The 16589-nt window shown below is 47.7% G+C and overlaps 1 protein-coding gene across 1 annotated transcript; it reads left to right on the forward strand.

Annotated features, from left to right (window-relative positions):
* Positions 1–8156: 8156 nt before the first annotated feature.
* On the forward strand, positions 8157–13323 carry LOC134552821 (uncharacterized). Its single transcript, XM_063401842.1, has 2 exons — positions 8157–8600; positions 11948–13323. Exons 1-2 carry the CDS (start codon positions 8534–8536, stop codon positions 13315–13317), a joined length of 1437 nt encoding a protein of 478 aa, XP_063257912.1. The 5' UTR covers positions 8157–8533; the 3' UTR covers positions 13318–13323.
* The last annotated feature ends 3266 nt before the right edge of the window (positions 13324–16589 follow it).

Below are 16589 nucleotides of genomic sequence, written 5' to 3' on the forward strand. Positions count from 1 at the left end.
CACTGGTTCTATAAAGTATTTATTATGGCTGTCAAAAGGCATTGACAAAGAATTATTGTTTATAAAGTATTTCCATAGTGTCTGTAAATGAGGTTCTCAGTAATTAACTTGAAACACCATCGGAGCCTTCTTTGGATATTCAAACTGACTTCCAATTGCCTGTGGAGTTTTGCATATGATTTCATCTGAAAACACATAGTGACTAAGAAGAAAACTGGCAATGCTGGCTCTGGAGTTACATATTCCACTTCTACTGATATGCTACTACTTGTGTGCCTACAAGTAAATTACTAACCTTTTTGACCTGAAGTCTTCATTGAACTTCATCTACTTCATGGTGATGTTGTGAGCATTAGTAAACTTGCACTGCCTCTGAGAGTCTCAGCCTTTCAGTCTCAGCCTTGCTAAACAAATGTAAAGCATTGCATTCACATTTTCTTCCATATAATTCTAAAATGTGTGGTTTATTTTGCAGACACACTAAGGCACTTTTTTTTTACCAGGAGACACCAAATTGATTAGTGGAAGTAGGTGTATACATCTGGGCATAAAAGGTCAAAATATACCCCTTTGCCTCCATAACTTTTTAAATTAAGAGCAAGCTGATCCCAGGTATCATTACTGTCATTAATTCTCTGATAGGTTGTCCTAGTTTAGGACAAAATTCCACAACTCCCTCCCCCACCACCGGGTTTGGGAGGAATTTCCTCAGAGGAGAAAGTGGAAAAAACTTGTTTATTGAGAAACAATGAAAAAAAACACTCCCCAACACAAGGAAAACAGTCCGAGATGATAACAAATGTTTTCACCAGTCCAAGAGAGGGTGAGCAGTCTCTGCTGGGGAGGGTGCCAAAGCTTCTTTCACGTGCAGACTCCAGGGGGTGTTCCCTTGATGTTCCTGAATCAGGGCCCGAAGCAGGTCCGATGTCTTCAAGGGAAGGGAGGAAGGAAAGAAGGGGAAACACAAAAGCAGAAAAAGATGGCAAAAAAGCAAGCAAAAAGCAGAAAGCAAAGAGCAAAGCCAGCAAAAGCAGCCTAAAGCTAGCAGCAAGCCAGAAGCCAGCAGCCGGGGGAGGGGCTCAGCCACAGACAAAACAAACTGGGCACACCGGAACAGGGAAAAAATAAAAATAAAAAAAAACCAAAAAAAAAAACAACCACGATTTGGGATACAAAGCATGAAAATGTCCTGTCACCCCAGGACATTCCACCCCTTATCCCATATCGTGAACATGTTACTGAACACAATGAAAAAAAAAACTTTCTTTTCACTTGCTCAAACCTTCCACACTTACACATTTCCTTCCATCTTACTTGCTCAGACCTTTGACACTTTCATGTTTCCTTCTGTCTCATATCTGTATGATCTAACGTACAGACAATGGTGGTAACGCTCAGCGAACAATGATATCATCCCACAATCAGATCTCCCTGAGGTACACAATGGGTTGTCCCATCTTTCTGCATTATCTACCAGGTATAACCTGGTCCTTGAGCAAAGACAATCCCACGAATGGGTTTGCCTGTACTCAAGGCAGGATTAATCCATACTGTCTTCCCCAACAAACCTCTGACATGGGCCACTGGGACTTTATCTCCATCTACTATATTAAGGGGCTCAGACTGGGCAGGACCTGCTCGGTTGGTGGAACCTCGAGTGTTAACTAACCAGGTGGCTCTTGCTAAATGCTGCTCCCAGTTCTTGAAAGACCCCCCACCCAGTGCTTTCAAAGTGGTTTTTAACAATCCATTGTACCTCTCCACTTTACCTGCAGCTGGTGCATGGTAGGGGATGTGGTACACCCACTCAATGCCATGTTCCCTAGCCCAGTTGTTAATAAGATTATTTTTAAAATGAGTCCCATTGTCTGACTCAATCCTCTCAGGAGTACCATGCCTCCAAAGGACCTGCTTTTCAAGGCCCAGGATGGTGTTGCGGGCCGTAGCATGAGACACGGGGTAGGTTTCCAACCATCCCGTAGTGGCTTCTACCATGGTTAGCACATGGTGCTTGCCTTGGCGGGTTTGAGGCAGCGTGATGTAATCAATCTGCCAGGCCTCCCTATACTTGTACTTGGACCACCGCCCCCCATACCAGAGGAGCTTCACCCACTTAGCCTGTTTAATGGCAGCACATGTCTCACAGTCATGGATAACCTGAGAAATGCTATCCATGGTTAAATCCACCCCTCGGTCTCGTGCCCACTTATAGGTGGCATCTCTACCCTGGTGGCCTGAGGCATCATGGGCCCATCGTGCTAGGAACAGCTCTCCTTTGTGCTCCCAGTCAAGATATATCTTCAACTCCCCTATCTTTGCAGCCTGATCTACCTGCTGATTGTTCTGCTGCTCCTCATTGGCTCTGCTTCTAGGGACATGGGCATCTACATGGCGAACCTTCACAGGTAGTTTCTCTAACCGGGTAGCGATGTCTTTCCATTCTTCAGCAGCCCAAATTGGTTTTCCTCTGCGCTGCCAGTTCGCCTCCTTCCATCTCTTCAGCCATCCCCACAGAGCATTGGCTACCATCCAGGAATCAGTATAAAGGTAAAGTTTTGGCCACTTCTCTGCTTCAGCAATGTCCAGGGCCAACTGAACGGCTTTGAGCTCTGCGAGTTGACTCGATCCACCTTCTCCTTCGATAGCTTGTGCAACCTGTCGTGTGGGGCTCCATACGGCTGCTTTCCACTTCCGGTTCATCCCCACAAGGCGACAGGAACCATCAGTAAAAAGAGCGTAGCGTGTGTCTTCTGCCGGCAGTTGGTTATATGGTGGAGCTTCTTCGGCACGGGTCACTTGCTCTTCTCCCTCTTCACCAGTAAGACTGAAGCTTTCACCTTCAGGCCAATTGGTAATTACCTCCAGAATCCCAGGACGATTTAGTTTCCCAATTTGGGCACGCTGTGTAATGAGGGCAATCCACTTGCTCCATGTAGCATTGGTAGCATGGTGGGTAGAGGGAACCTTTCCTCTAAACATCCAGCCCAGCACGGGTAGTCGAGGTGCCAGGAAGAGTTGTACCTCGGTACCAATCACTTCTGAAGCAGCTTGGACTCCTTCATACGCGGCCAGGATTTCTTTCTCTGTTGGGGTGTAGTTGGCTTCAGACCCTCTGTAGCTCCGACTCCAGAATCCCAATGGTTGGCCTCGGGTCTCACCAGGCACCTTCTGCCAAAGGCTCCAGGACAGGCCATGGTTCCCAGCTGCAGAGTAGAGCACGTTCTTCACCTCTGGTCCTGTCCTGACTGGGCCAAGGGCTACCGCATGAGCAATCTCCTGCTTGATTTGGGCAAAGGCTTGCTGCTGTTCAGGGCCCCAATAGAAATCATTCTTCTTACGGGTAACCAAGTAAAGAGGGCTCACAATCTGACTATATTCAGGAATGTGCATCCTCCAGAAACCTATAGCACCTAAGAAAGCTTGTGTTTCCTTCTTGTTGGTTGGTGGGGACATAGCTGTGATTTTGTTGATGACATCAGTAGGAATCTGGCGCCGTCCATCTTGCCACTTCACTCCCAGGACCTGGATCTCCCAAGCAGGTCCCTTAACTTTACTTTTCTTAATGGCAAAGCCAGCTTCCAGGAGAATTTGGATGATTTTCTCTCCTTTCTCAAACACTTCTGCTGCTGTGTTTCCCCACACAATGATATCATCAATGTATTGTAAATGTTCTGGAGCCTCACCCTTTTCTAGCGTAGTCTGGATCAGTCCATGACAGATGGTGGGACTGTGCTTCCACCCCTGGGGCAGTCGGTTCCAGGTGTACTGCACGCCCCTCCAGGTGAAAGCAAACTGAGGCCTGCATTCTGCAGCCAGAGGAATGGAGAAAAACGCATTAGCGATGTCGATTGTGGCGTACCACTTTGCTGCCTTGGACTCCAGCTCGTACTGAAGTTCCAGCATGTCCGGCACAGCGGCGCTCAGCGGTGGAGTCACTTCATTCAAAGCACGGTAATCCACGGTCAATCTCCATTCTCCTTCAGATTTACGCACAGGCCAGATGGGACTGTTGAAGGGTGAGTGGGTTTTGCTGACCACCCCTTGGCTCTCCAGCTCTCGAATCATCTTGTGGATGGGGATCACAGCATCTCGATTTGTTCGATACTGCCGGCGATGCACTGTCGAGGTGGCAACAGGTACTCGTTGCTCTTCTACCTTCAGGAGTCCTACTGCAGATGGGTTCTCTGACAGTCCAGGCAAGGTGTTCAATTTCTTAATGCCCTCTGCCTCCACGGCAGCTATTCCAAAAGCCCATCTGAACCCCTTAGGGTCTTTGTAGTAGCCATTCCTGAGATAGTCTATGCCCAGAATACTTGGAGCCTCTGGGCCAGTCACAATCGGATGTTCCTGCCACTCCTTCCCGGTCAGGCTCACCTTGGCTTCCAACAGGGTCAATTCTTGTGATCCCCCTGTCACCCTGGCAATAGAAATAGGTTCTGTTCCCTCATGTTCTGATGGCATTAGGGTACACTGAGAACCGGTGTCAACCAAAGCTTTATATTTCTGTGGCTCTGATGTGCCAGGCCATAGAACCCATACTGTCCAAAAAACTCGGTTTTCCCTAACCTCTACCTGGCTAGAGGCAGGGCCCCTCTAAGCCTGGTTATCCTTCTTTCCTGAGACATATGTCTTGGAGGTTCCTTCAAGGGGATCAGACAAGTCATCATCATCATTATGCCTGACAGTTCGAGTACGGGCAACTGGAGCTGCTTCCCTTTTCCTACCTTCCTTCAATTCACGCACCCGTTGTGTCAGAGCAGCAGTAGGCTTCCCATCCCATCTCCTCATGTTTTCTCCAGACTCACGTAGGAAGAACCACAACTCAGCTCGTGGGGTGTACCTTTACTCCCCAACAGAAGAACGTCTGCGTTGGATACTAGGGCCTCTAATTTGTACAGCTGAGATTTGGAGGAGGTCCTCCTTAATCTCTTCCCTGAGTTTCTTACGACTTTCCTCTATTTTATCTTCTAATTTCTGCAGTCGTGTTTCCACAGCTGCAATTCTGGCATGAGTCGGGCCATGTACAGCATCTGCATATGCCCGAAGCTTCTTTGCCATATCGAGCACAGTCTCATATACCTCATCCCGCTTCATTATTGCTAGAGCAGAAGCGTATTCCGGTGGCCCAAGGCGCACAAGTTTCCTCCACATTACAGGTGTGCACGGTACTAAGTCCGGATTCCTAGTTGTTATATCATCTGAAAAAATGATCTCTACCACTGCCATCTCCCTCAGGCGTTAGATCCCCTGTTCTATGGTCTTCCACCGTGTCTGCTGAATATAAAGGTCATCTGCACACAGGTATCTTTGTGCTACGCTGTCCAGGACCCATTCCCAGAGGCTGTGAGGGCTAGCCCTCCTCATCATGCCTTGGTCGATGACAGGATCATGTGACAGGGATCCTAAATGCCTCGCTTCAGTGCCATCCAGAATGGTAGCCTCCCCTGCCGCATCCCAAAGGCGGACTAGCCAACTAATTATAGATTCATCGGGCTGTCGCCTATAATCCTTCCTTAGGCCTCAAAGGTCCTTCAGGGAGAAGGAATCAATATTGGCTCCTGTTACATCCCCCTGGGGAAATGGTTTCTTCTCCCTCAGGGACCCCTGGAACTCCTGTCATGTAGTCTGACCCTTCCTTCCCCTTCTGACCCCATTGGCTGTGTGCCAGCTAGCCCCTCCCTCAGAGACCCTAAGAAAAAGACTGTCCCCCGGGAGCTCTCTCTCTCTCTTGGGACATCATCCTGGAATAAAGACTTGCAGCTAAAAGGGTAAGAGAGCCTCTTTTGAATCCTTGTCCTGTCTTTCTTGATATAATCCTACTAGGCCTGAGAAGGGCTGAGCTAGCTGAGACCCTTGGAGGGATACAGGATTGTATCAGTTGGCCCCCAAAGTGGGTTTAATTCTAGAAACCCATGCGGAGCTGGAGACCTTTCATAGTCTTGAAAGCTCTTTGGGAAGTTCAATTACCCTAGGCACTTTGGCCACATGTTGTTGCTATAGGTGGGTAGGGATAAGCTCGTAGCTTGCGGTTGCCCAGACACGAGTGAGCTAAAGACAGGACCTTCAGTTGCTTCTGACTCAGCATATGATACCACGGACCAGGTAAAGTCCTCCGTTTGATCGGTACCGCAAACTGGGAGGGCGGAATTTTACCTTTGCTAGTAGCAGCGGGTGGGTTTTAGGACCCTGCTGTGGCCATTTTTTCTTTTTTTTTTCTTTCGCTTCTGATTGCCGCAGCCCGCGGACCCGTGGGGCGGCTCCGCACAAGGAGCCCTGCTTTTTGGGGAAACCCCGGCCCGGGCACGTATCCCATCGGCCAAGCAAGGCTGCGGGGACCCCCCCGGTGCCACCGGGGCTGGAGAAACGGCGCGGACGCGTGACCGCAGCCCCCGAGTTTTCCCCGCCTGTTCTCTCTGGTTATAGGAGACACAGGAGTTACATACAGCTGACTGTAGCAGCTGGAGGCTGGATTTTGAGCTAATAGCTTTCAATAATATCGAATCATGGGCATGCAGCTATCAGCTCCTCAAAAGAGTATATTAAAACAACTCCAGGACCTTTTAATTAACGTTAAAATTTCCAAAAGGCTGCAAAAACGTTTTGTTCGCTGGTTAGAACATGAATTTACTGAAGCTGAATTGCTGCAGATAGATACTGTTTCCTTTTGGGATTACGTGGGTACGGTGATCACAGATAAAGTCCAAAATAATGATCACGCCGCTTCTGTATTTATCCCAATATTTTTGCAAGCTCGTAAACATCTGTTAGAGTTAAACAAACCCAGCCAGGAGCAAAAACTTACCCCATGTAATCCCCCCTCTGATCCACCTTTATACCCGGGTTTACCTTTGTCCCGGGATCCTTTTAACAAAGCCAGTTTCTCTCCTCATGATCTCGCCGGGGGGGCAGGGGCGGCCCGGGACTTCTGTGAGGCGGCAGAGGCCCAGGAAGACCCCCTCCACGTGGCTGATAACAATGGCGGCTGCCATGTGCCCCGACCCTCCCCCCACGACCCCTTCCCCTCCCAACCCCCTCCCTCAGCCCCCGCCCCCACCCCATACCCCTGTGCCAACCCCTGCTGGCCTCCGGCAGCCCCACCCCACCCCTCCTCCCCATGCCTCCCTCCCGGCTGCTGCGGCGGCTCAGGGGGGGCCGGCCCCTCCTCCTCCTGCCTCCCCGGCAGCAGGGAGAGGGCCGCCCCCCCCACCCTGCACGGCCACAGCGGGGGGTATGATTGCCACACGGCGGGGGGAGGGGGACAGCCTGGGCTGCCCAGCCAGCACGGACAGAGCACGCTTTTCCTCCCCCACCCACAAGGGACTGCTAACACTGTAACCCCGGTACCCCCAGACACGGGGGGACCGGCAGCAGCTTCCAGACCCTTGGCAAATGCAGATGAACCCATTTTCTCTGTAGCTCCAGTAGCATATGTAGGCAGAAGGCAGGGTTCTCGGCAATACCAGCCACTCTCCTACCAAGACAAGAAAGAACTATGCAAAGTACAACGTGAGTTTGGCAGGGACACCCCCATCTTTAAAGGGATGTTTAGAGCCACATTTGATTCTAATGAAATGGTCCCTAATGATATTAAGGACTTATTCAGGTGTCTGTTATCTCCCTCAGAGTATGATCTGTGGGACAATATGTGGAAAAGAGCTTTAAGAACACTTTTACAGGAGATTCAGCAAAACCCTAATATGGCTAAAGACACTGAGAATAATGATATTACATTTGAACATCTTTGTGGTGAAGGTGTCTGGGCTTGCCCCGAAAAACAAACCCGAGTATTATCCAAACAAATTTTACTTAGGATTAGCAATGTTGCAGAGAAAATGTTTTATCAGATACCATCAAGGGACGGGAAAGGAAGTTATGTTAATGTTAAACAATTTCCTACGGAGAATTTCTTACAGTTTGTTGATCGTCTGAGGACACAGGTGGAACACCAAATACCAGATCCCGTGGTGCAGGCAGAGCTGATCAAAGAGATGGCTCAAAGAAATGCTAATGAGACCTGTCGTAGAATTATCCTCACTTTACCCTTGGACCCACCACCTACTCTGTCCCAGATGATAGAAGCTTGTTCCAGACGGGCAGAACTGTTCTGCACATCTGAAAGACATCCTGGAACAACACACCCACAGCACACAGCCCCTGCTGGACCACACCCCAGCAGGCAACAGATGCCACCAGACCAGCTGCAGCGCATCATCTGCCTCCGCTGCAAGAAACCGGGACACTTCGCCAGATCCTGCCCCCAGACGCAGAAGCAGAAGAAATCCAACAAACAAAAAAACTGAATTTACAGCGCGTGCCCGCGGTTGATACTACAACGCGCAAAGATATAAATGTAGCGGGACTCACATTGGCAAAAGCTTCTCTCTTAAAGAAAAAGGGGGGGGAGGGCAGGTCACGGGGTGTGGGGGTGCAGAAAAATGTAAATGTTAAATGCTCAACTAACAAGGTTTGGCAGCCACTTGGCCGTTTTAGACTTGTAACTACCAAAGGTTTCCATTTCAGATCTACTGAGTGGATGGTTATAACAGTTGACCTGTCTAACATCTCACAGGACCTGACGGTTTACCACGTGGGATTGGACAGTGAGTATTTTGTTACTGGGGACACAGCACACACACCCTTGGAAATTGAGATAGCTCCCATGACCATAAAGGGAAAAATAATAGGCCTCATGTTGTTGGCTCGTTGTTTGCACCCACCCTTTTATCTGATAGCGGGGCAAATTCTTGCCCAAGCCATTCCGGTTCCAGCAGAGATCACAGCAGACGGTAAATCACCAGAGGTCTACTGGACAGAGGTGGTGGGGGAACCTAAACCCTCTATGATGTGCAACATTACTTGTGGATCAGAGCGCCTCCAAGTGGCGGGAGTGCTCGACACGGGAGCTCAGGTCACCGTATTGCCACAAAGCATGTGGCCTTCAAACTGGGAATTAGAGCCGGTAGCAGGCAAACTTCAGGGCATAGGAGGAATCTCAATGGCAAGGATTTCGAAAAACGTGGTGCAAATTGAGGGACCTGATGGAAAGGTGGCGAATGTCCGTCCTTTCGTAGCAGATTATAACGCCCCACTGTGGGGGAGGGACACCATGTCTCAGTGGGGAGTCCGATTGGTCATTCCTAAAACACCCCAGGATTTTTGCAAGTAGCCACTGTGGAGCGCCCTACCCAGAAGTTAAAGTGGTTGGAAAACACCCCCAGATGGGTAGCACAGTGGCCTTTGAGTAAAGAAAAGCTCAAGGCGCTGGAAAAACTCGTGGAAGAGCAATTGGCTCAGGGACATATTGTGGAGACAACAAGCCCCTGGAATTTCCCGATCTTTGTGATAAAGAAACCGGGAAAGGACAAGTGGAGGTTGCTCCATGATCTAAGAGAAATTAACAAAATAGTAGAAGACATGGGACCCCTCCAACCAGGGATGCCCACTCCAACAATGCTCCCCCGAGATTGGAAATTGGCTGTCTTAGACATCAAGGACTGTTTTTTCCAAATTCCATTGCACCCTGAAGATGCCCCTAGGTTTGCCTTCTCAGTTCCCACTGTCAATAGACAGGCCCCAATGAAGCGTTATCACTGGAGGGTCCTTCCCCAGGGTCTCAAATCGAGTCCTTTCATATGCCAACAATATGTAGCCTCATTACTGTCTCCAATACGCGCACAGAGAAAAGAAGCCATCATCCTTCACTACATGGATGATGTGCTAGTGTGTGGCCCCAATGACTCTATACTCCAACACACGCTTGACCTAGTGGTTAAAGTTTTAACCTCTGCTGGATTTCAATTACAGGAGGACAAGGTTCAAAGGATGCCACCTTGGAAATACCTGGGCTTGCAAATCAGTGCAAGGACTGTTGTTCCACAGAGCTTAGAAATTGGTTGCAATCCAAAAACTCTAGCAGATCTCCACTCCCTGTGTGGGTCTTTGAATTGGGTAAGACCCTGGCTAGGCCTCACAAATCAAGATCTAGAACCCCTCTTCAATTTATTGAAGGGGGAGAAGGAGCTGACGTCTCCCAGGGAGCTGACCCCAGAGGCGAAGACAGCAATCGAAAAGGTACAAAAAGCCTTGTCAGAGAGACAGGCTCACCGGTGTGAGCCAAAGGTGCCTTTCCAGTTCATTGTTCTAGGAAAACTGCCACACCTGCATGGCTTGATCTTTCAATGGATCGAGGAAGAGAGAGATTCACTGTTGATAATAGAGTGGGTTTTCCTCTCCCACCAAAGATCCAAGACCATCACAGAGCCACAGGAGCTGATAGCACAGCTGATTCGGAAGGCCAGGGTAAGATTGTGTGAATTGGCAGGTTGTGACTTTGCATGCATTCACCTCCCGGTCAGACTTTCAGAGGAGGGAAAGAACTCTCCTGAGAGATTGACCAAAGAGATGTTTGAGCATTTGCTGCAGAGTAATGCCAGTCTCCAATTATCTCTGGACAGCTACAGGGGACAAATATCAGTCCATGCCCCGTCCCACAAGTTGTTCAATGAGGAATTCCACCTTATTCCTCATGAGAAAAGGAGTCGGAGACCACTCAAAGCTCTCACAGTCTTCACAGACGCATCGGGTGCTTCCAACAAGTCCGTCGTGACTTGGAGGAACCCACGGACTCAGCATTGGGAAGCTGATGTTGAGTTTGTGGAGGGATCCCCCCAAGTGGCTGAACTGGCCGCAGTGGTAAGAGCTTTTGAGAAGTTCTCAGAACCAATCAATTTGGTAACCGACTCTGCCTATGTGGCGGGAGTAGTGTCCAGAGCGGAGCAGGCTGTGCTCAAGGAAATAGAGAATGAACATCTCTTCAGGTTGCTTTCCAAGCTAATCTATTTGGTTTCTCATCGACAGCACCCGTTTTACGTGATGCATGTGAGGTCACACACTGATTTGCCAGGTGAGATCGCAGAGGGGAATCGCCAGGCAGACTCCCTTGCTGCCCCAGTTGAAAAGGCACATCTCCCTGATGTCTTCCAGCAGGCAAAACTGAGTCACCAACATTACCATCAAAATGTGCCAGCCCTGATCCGACAATTCCAACTAACACGGAGCCAGGCTCGAGCCATTGTAGGTACCTGTCCGAACTGCCAGCTCCAGGTCATGCCATCGATGGGCATGGGGGTTAACCCCAGGGGCCTGGGCAGCTGTGAGGTATGGCAAACAGACATCACACACATTCCTAGTTTTGGTCGCCTCAAATATGTTCATGTGAGCATTGACACATATTCAGGTGCAGTGTATGCCTCTGCACACGCAGGAGAAAAATCCATACATGCCAAGCAGCACCTAGTGCAAGCTTTTGCAGTGTTGGGAATTCCAAAAACAATCAAAACTGATAACGGCCCAGGGTATGTGTCCAAGGAGTTCCTAGAATTTGTCCAGCAGTGGGGAGTGGAGCATAAAACTGGCATCCCTCACTCCCCCACAGGTCAAGCTGTGATCGAGCGTGCACACCAAACGCTCAAACAGGTTCTGGCTAGGCAGAACTGCTCGGCTTCGTGGATGACACCACAGCAGAAGCTCTGCAAAGCCATGTTCACCATCAATTTTCTAAACTGTTCATTTGAAAACATGAGTCCACCTGTGGTACGTCATTTTAACAGTGGTGATCAGTTTAAATTGTCTCAGCGTCCACCGGTTTTGATTAGGGATCCTGAAACTTGGGAAACCAGAGGTCCCTATGAGCTGGTGACCTGGGGTCGTGGCTATGCATGCGTGGCTACTCCCTCAGGCCCTCGGTGGATTCCCCAGAAGTGGGTGAAACCTTTTGTCCCCAAAAATCCAGCTCCAGCAGAAGGGGACGAGAAGCAAGTGACTGATGCTTCGAAGAGAAGACGCCGCCGGATGGAAGAGAAAGAACCTCCTTAGAGGTGGATTCCTTCTGGCAGAAACAGGAACCTTTTTAACATGTTTTAAAAAAATGTTTATTTTTCCCTTCCAGAGAAAACCTACCTCCCACTCAACCCTATGATGAACCCCATCCAAGTTGTCATCCTGCTAATGCTGAACAGTCTGGCAGCTGCATGGATCATCCCTCAGCCACGTCAGAACGTCTGGGTAACCCTGGCACAGACACTTCAGCAAGAAAACATATGTTTGTCCACTGCAGCAGCTAAGAATCCTATGTCTACCTGTCTGGTAGGAATTCCTTTGCAGGCTGGAGAATTTCCAGCAGGCTTGGACAAATACAAGTCCAACGAAATTCCAGAGGCACACACCCCACAACCACACCAGGATCATAAAAAGCAAGGTGTGTTCACCATGAACCCCTTAGCGGAATGGGTGCAGGGTTTGCCCAGGGTAGCTCATGAACCCCAGGAGTTAGAACTATTGGGTTCCTCCCCTGCCACATACTGCATCCATTTCTCTGTCATCCCAAAACCCTCTAGCACTGACGAGTACCACCTTATAAAGCAGTTCCGGGGAGAATTTACTGCAAAGAGGTGGTGTCATAATATAAGCCACATTGCATCAGACAACCCATCCCACTCCAAACCCAGGAGCCTCCCTAGAGGATTGTTCTTGGTTTGTGGGGATCGGGCATGGGCAGGAATTCCATCCCGGCTTTTCGGAGGGCCATGTACCATAGGGCGATTGTCCGTGTTGACACCCAACCAAACTTTAATTCGTGAATGGACACACAAAAACAAATCGGCTGACAAAATTCAAAAAAGGAGTGCTGACAATTTGGACCCAAATTGTAATTCAGACATTTTTCATTGGGCAAAGTCAAAAAGAGTTGCTGTATCCCTGTTTCTTCCGTGGGTAGCAGCAGCCAAAGCTCTAGGTGAATTGGGCCACCTAGAGTGCTGGGTGGTCAAGCAGGCTAATTTAACATCTATCGCCATCAGCTCCCTCCTAGAAGACGAGGAGATTACCAGACAGGCCACCATCCAGAACCGTGCCGCTATCGATTATCTCTTGCTATTACATGGACATGAATGCCAGGAATTTGAAGGACTCTGTTGCATGAATTTATCCTCAAAGGCTCCAAACATCCATGCTGCCCTCCGAAGCATGAACAACATGATTGGACAAGTGAAGCAAGAATCAGAAGATTGGATCAAGGAACTGTTCAAGGGCTGGGGACTCACTGGGTGGTGGACTTCTGTAGTCAAAACAATTTTGTTACTTTTTGTTATCCTTTTCCTTGTAACCATAGCATTCGGAATCCTACGCTGTTTGATTTTCAAGGCTATTAATGGCCTCATATCTTCTACCTCAGAAGTCAACCATATAGAGTTGGCAAATCTAAAGCGGTCCGGTCTCCCTACCAACCATAAGTGGTGGGAAACCCACACTCCGTGTTAAACAGAATGTGAGAACTTCTCTCTGTGTCTTTTTAAACAAAAAAAGGAGGACATGTTACATCCCCCTGGGGAAATGGTTTCTTCTCCCTCAGGGACCCCTGGAACTCCTGTCATGTAGTCTGACCCTTCCTTCCCCTTCTGACCCCATTGGCTGTGTGCCAGCTAGCCCCTCCCTCAGAGACCCTAAGAAAAAGACTGTCCCCCGGGAGCTCTCTCTCTCTCTTGGGACATCATCCTGGAATAAAGACTTGCAGCTAAAAGGGTAAGAGAGCCTCTTTTGAATCCTTGTCCTGTCTTTCTTGATATAATCCTACTAGGCCTGAGAAGGGCTGAGCTAGCTGAGACCCTTGGAGGGATACAGGATTGTATCAGGCTCCGGAATCTATGCCACTTCCTGTGGTCTCTGATTTTGGTGATGGTCCTTCTCTTGGATCATCATCATCCTCCACCCTTCGGTCAGTCTTGCTTTTACACTTTCCACCTTTTGTATTTGCAGCAACAGCCATTGGTTGGGGCTTACTGTCTGGTTTAACTACTGGCCTGGAGCCTGGGATGTTTGCTGCAGCCTGAGTGACTGGGACAGTAACTAATTTATCTCCCTGTTCCCTTTCCTCTATCTGCTGCCCTACAGTATCTAGCAGGGTGCGATAAGCATGTGCCAGGGCCCAGCTCACTGCAATGATCCTTTCCTCCTTAGTGTTACCATGGCACCTCTCTTTCAGATACTTTACCACCTCAGCTGGGTTCTGAATTTGTTCAGATGGGAAGTCCCAGACTACAGGGTCAGAAAACTCCTTTAAAATTTGGCCCATATCCTCCCATTTCCTACGCCACTCAGAATTCTTCACCCTTGGTTTCACTCCTAAATCAGGAGTCTCACCAGCCCCTCTAGAAATCTCAGCCTTCATCCTATATAAACTGCAGACAGTATAAAGAAAGCTTACTAAATTGAATGCCAGAAAGATGGTGTCCTTGGCAGTCAGGGATAACCAAACATTTTCTAATAGAGATGTAAACAATTCGGAGGAGAAGAAGGAGAGCAAAGGCTGAAAAGCCTCCTCCCCTGCTTCTCCCCTAACAAACTGAGCACACAACCATAACCATGAACCATCCATTCCTGGAAACGATAGCAACATTTTTATGAACCTCTTACAAATCAACACAACCAAGCCCAGCCCGATAAATATTCTGGTTAGCGCCCCACGGTTACAAAAGCTATGCATCAAGGACAATATCGGGGCTATTGCTGGATAAGAGAATAAACCTAACGACCAAAAAGGTATTAAAACTTCAAAGAACCCTAATGACCAGAAATAAAGGCAGGCTTTCACTCCAAATGACATTATACCTTCAAAAAGAGACATACCAATATGCCCACAAAACAACAGAAACCAAAATATTATTAGAATAAAGTTTTTTCCACTTTGTATGATCGCCTCCCCGTACGGGCCACCAAATTTGTTTGTCCTAGTTTAGGACAAAATTCCACAACTCCCTCCCCCACCACCGGGTTTGGGAGGAATTTCCTCAGAGGAGAAAGTGGAAAAAACTTGTTTATTGAGAAACAATGAAAAAAAACACTCCCCAACACAAGGAAAACAGTCCGAGATGACAACAAATGTTTTCACCAGTCCAAGAGAGGGTGAGCAGTCTCTGCTGGGGAGGGTGCCAAAGCTTCTTTCACGTGCAGACTCCAGGGGGTGTTCCCTTGATGTTCCTGAATCAGGGCCCGAAGCAGGTCCGATGTCTTCAAGGGAAGGGAGGAAGGAAAGAAGGGGAAACACAAAAGCAGAAAAAGATGGCAAAAAAGCAAGCAAAAAGCAGAAAGCAAAGAGCAAAGCCAGCAAAAGCAGCCTAAAGCTAGCAGCAAGCCAGAAGCCAGCAGCCGGGGGAGGGGCTCAGCCACAGACAAAACAAACTGGGCACACGGGAACAGGGAAAAAATAAAAATAAAAAAAAAACAAAAAAAAACCAACCACGATTTGGGATACAAAGCATGAAAATGTCCTGTCACCCCAGGACATAGGTGTATACATTTTTTGGGGGGAAACATGGAAGTATTAGGTATAATTTCAGCCACGTCTGTGCTGATTGTGTTGGACTGCCACAGCAGAGAATGGGACTGTACTGCTAATGAGGTAGATAAGTCCTCAGCAATTACAGTGATACTCTTCTAAATATCTGAACTGTCAATCACCAATGAAAGCAAACGGGTGCCTTGATGGTATGGAAAAATCCTCCTACAACTGTTGGAAACAAAATCATTAATAACAGATCAATTTCTGCTTCTCCTCTCGGCTCAATCAGTAATGCCACAGCAGAGGAGAATTAGGAAAAAGAGAAGCCAATAGCTGACACTTGATTTCTAAAAATATAATTTAATGTCTTCTTTCAAGTTAAACTAAACAGTAGCATGGTCAGAAGTGCTCAACGGAAGAGACTACATTGAACAAGAAGAAACAACAGGTGCAGAACAAAAGGGGAAAGTCAGGAAAACATGGATTGGTATGAAGAAAAAGAGGACTAGCTACAAAGGGTGAAGAGGGACATTTCTTATTAAATCTTCCAAAATGTGACATTTTTTAATCCATTAACTTTCGTAAATGAATAATGGCTTAGCATTCTGTTTAAATGAAATTAAGGCAAAATTGTGAAAGACAACTTTTGCTGTTATGACCAAGACACCAATCCAGAATCTAGAAATGAATGCTTTGCATAAAAGTGCATTGAGGACTTCCTAAATTACAAATGCTATGAAAAAGCACTCTTACAAAAGACATGGAGTTGTCATTCTAGCTGCATTTAAGAAATATAATTTCTTAAATTGTAAATGGCTAGTTTCTTTTCCCTTGTGACATTTCAGTTAAACATCCAGTGGTTTTCATGTTTCAGTTGCATCTACACAAATCTCCTGGATATATCAATATTTTATTTTGAAATATAGTAATCTGGTAATGGTTCAACTTAAATTTAAGGGCTATATTTGAAGTCTTTATTTTTGTTTAGCACAAATATTTCTCAGTCTTTTTATTACACACCTGAGAATGCCCAGCAGACACTCTGAGAGCCCTAATTCTCTACTGCTGTTAGAAGAGTCTCTTCCATCAGCAGAAAAATAATCTCAAAGTAGAGGTAATTCTTGTCCCTACTTCTCAGTCACCTAAACGAGATATGAATGGTTGGGAGAGAAGTGGGAAATCAGGTTCTGCATCTCTAATTTAAAAGCGTTAACTAGCCTAAGATTGCTTAGATTATTTGTAATTGTTATGGTAT

This window comes from Prinia subflava, chromosome 7 (genome assembly GCF_021018805.1).
Source record: "Prinia subflava isolate CZ2003 ecotype Zambia chromosome 7, Cam_Psub_1.2, whole genome shotgun sequence".
In the NCBI taxonomy this organism is placed as follows: domain Eukaryota; kingdom Metazoa; phylum Chordata; class Aves; order Passeriformes; family Cisticolidae; genus Prinia; species Prinia subflava.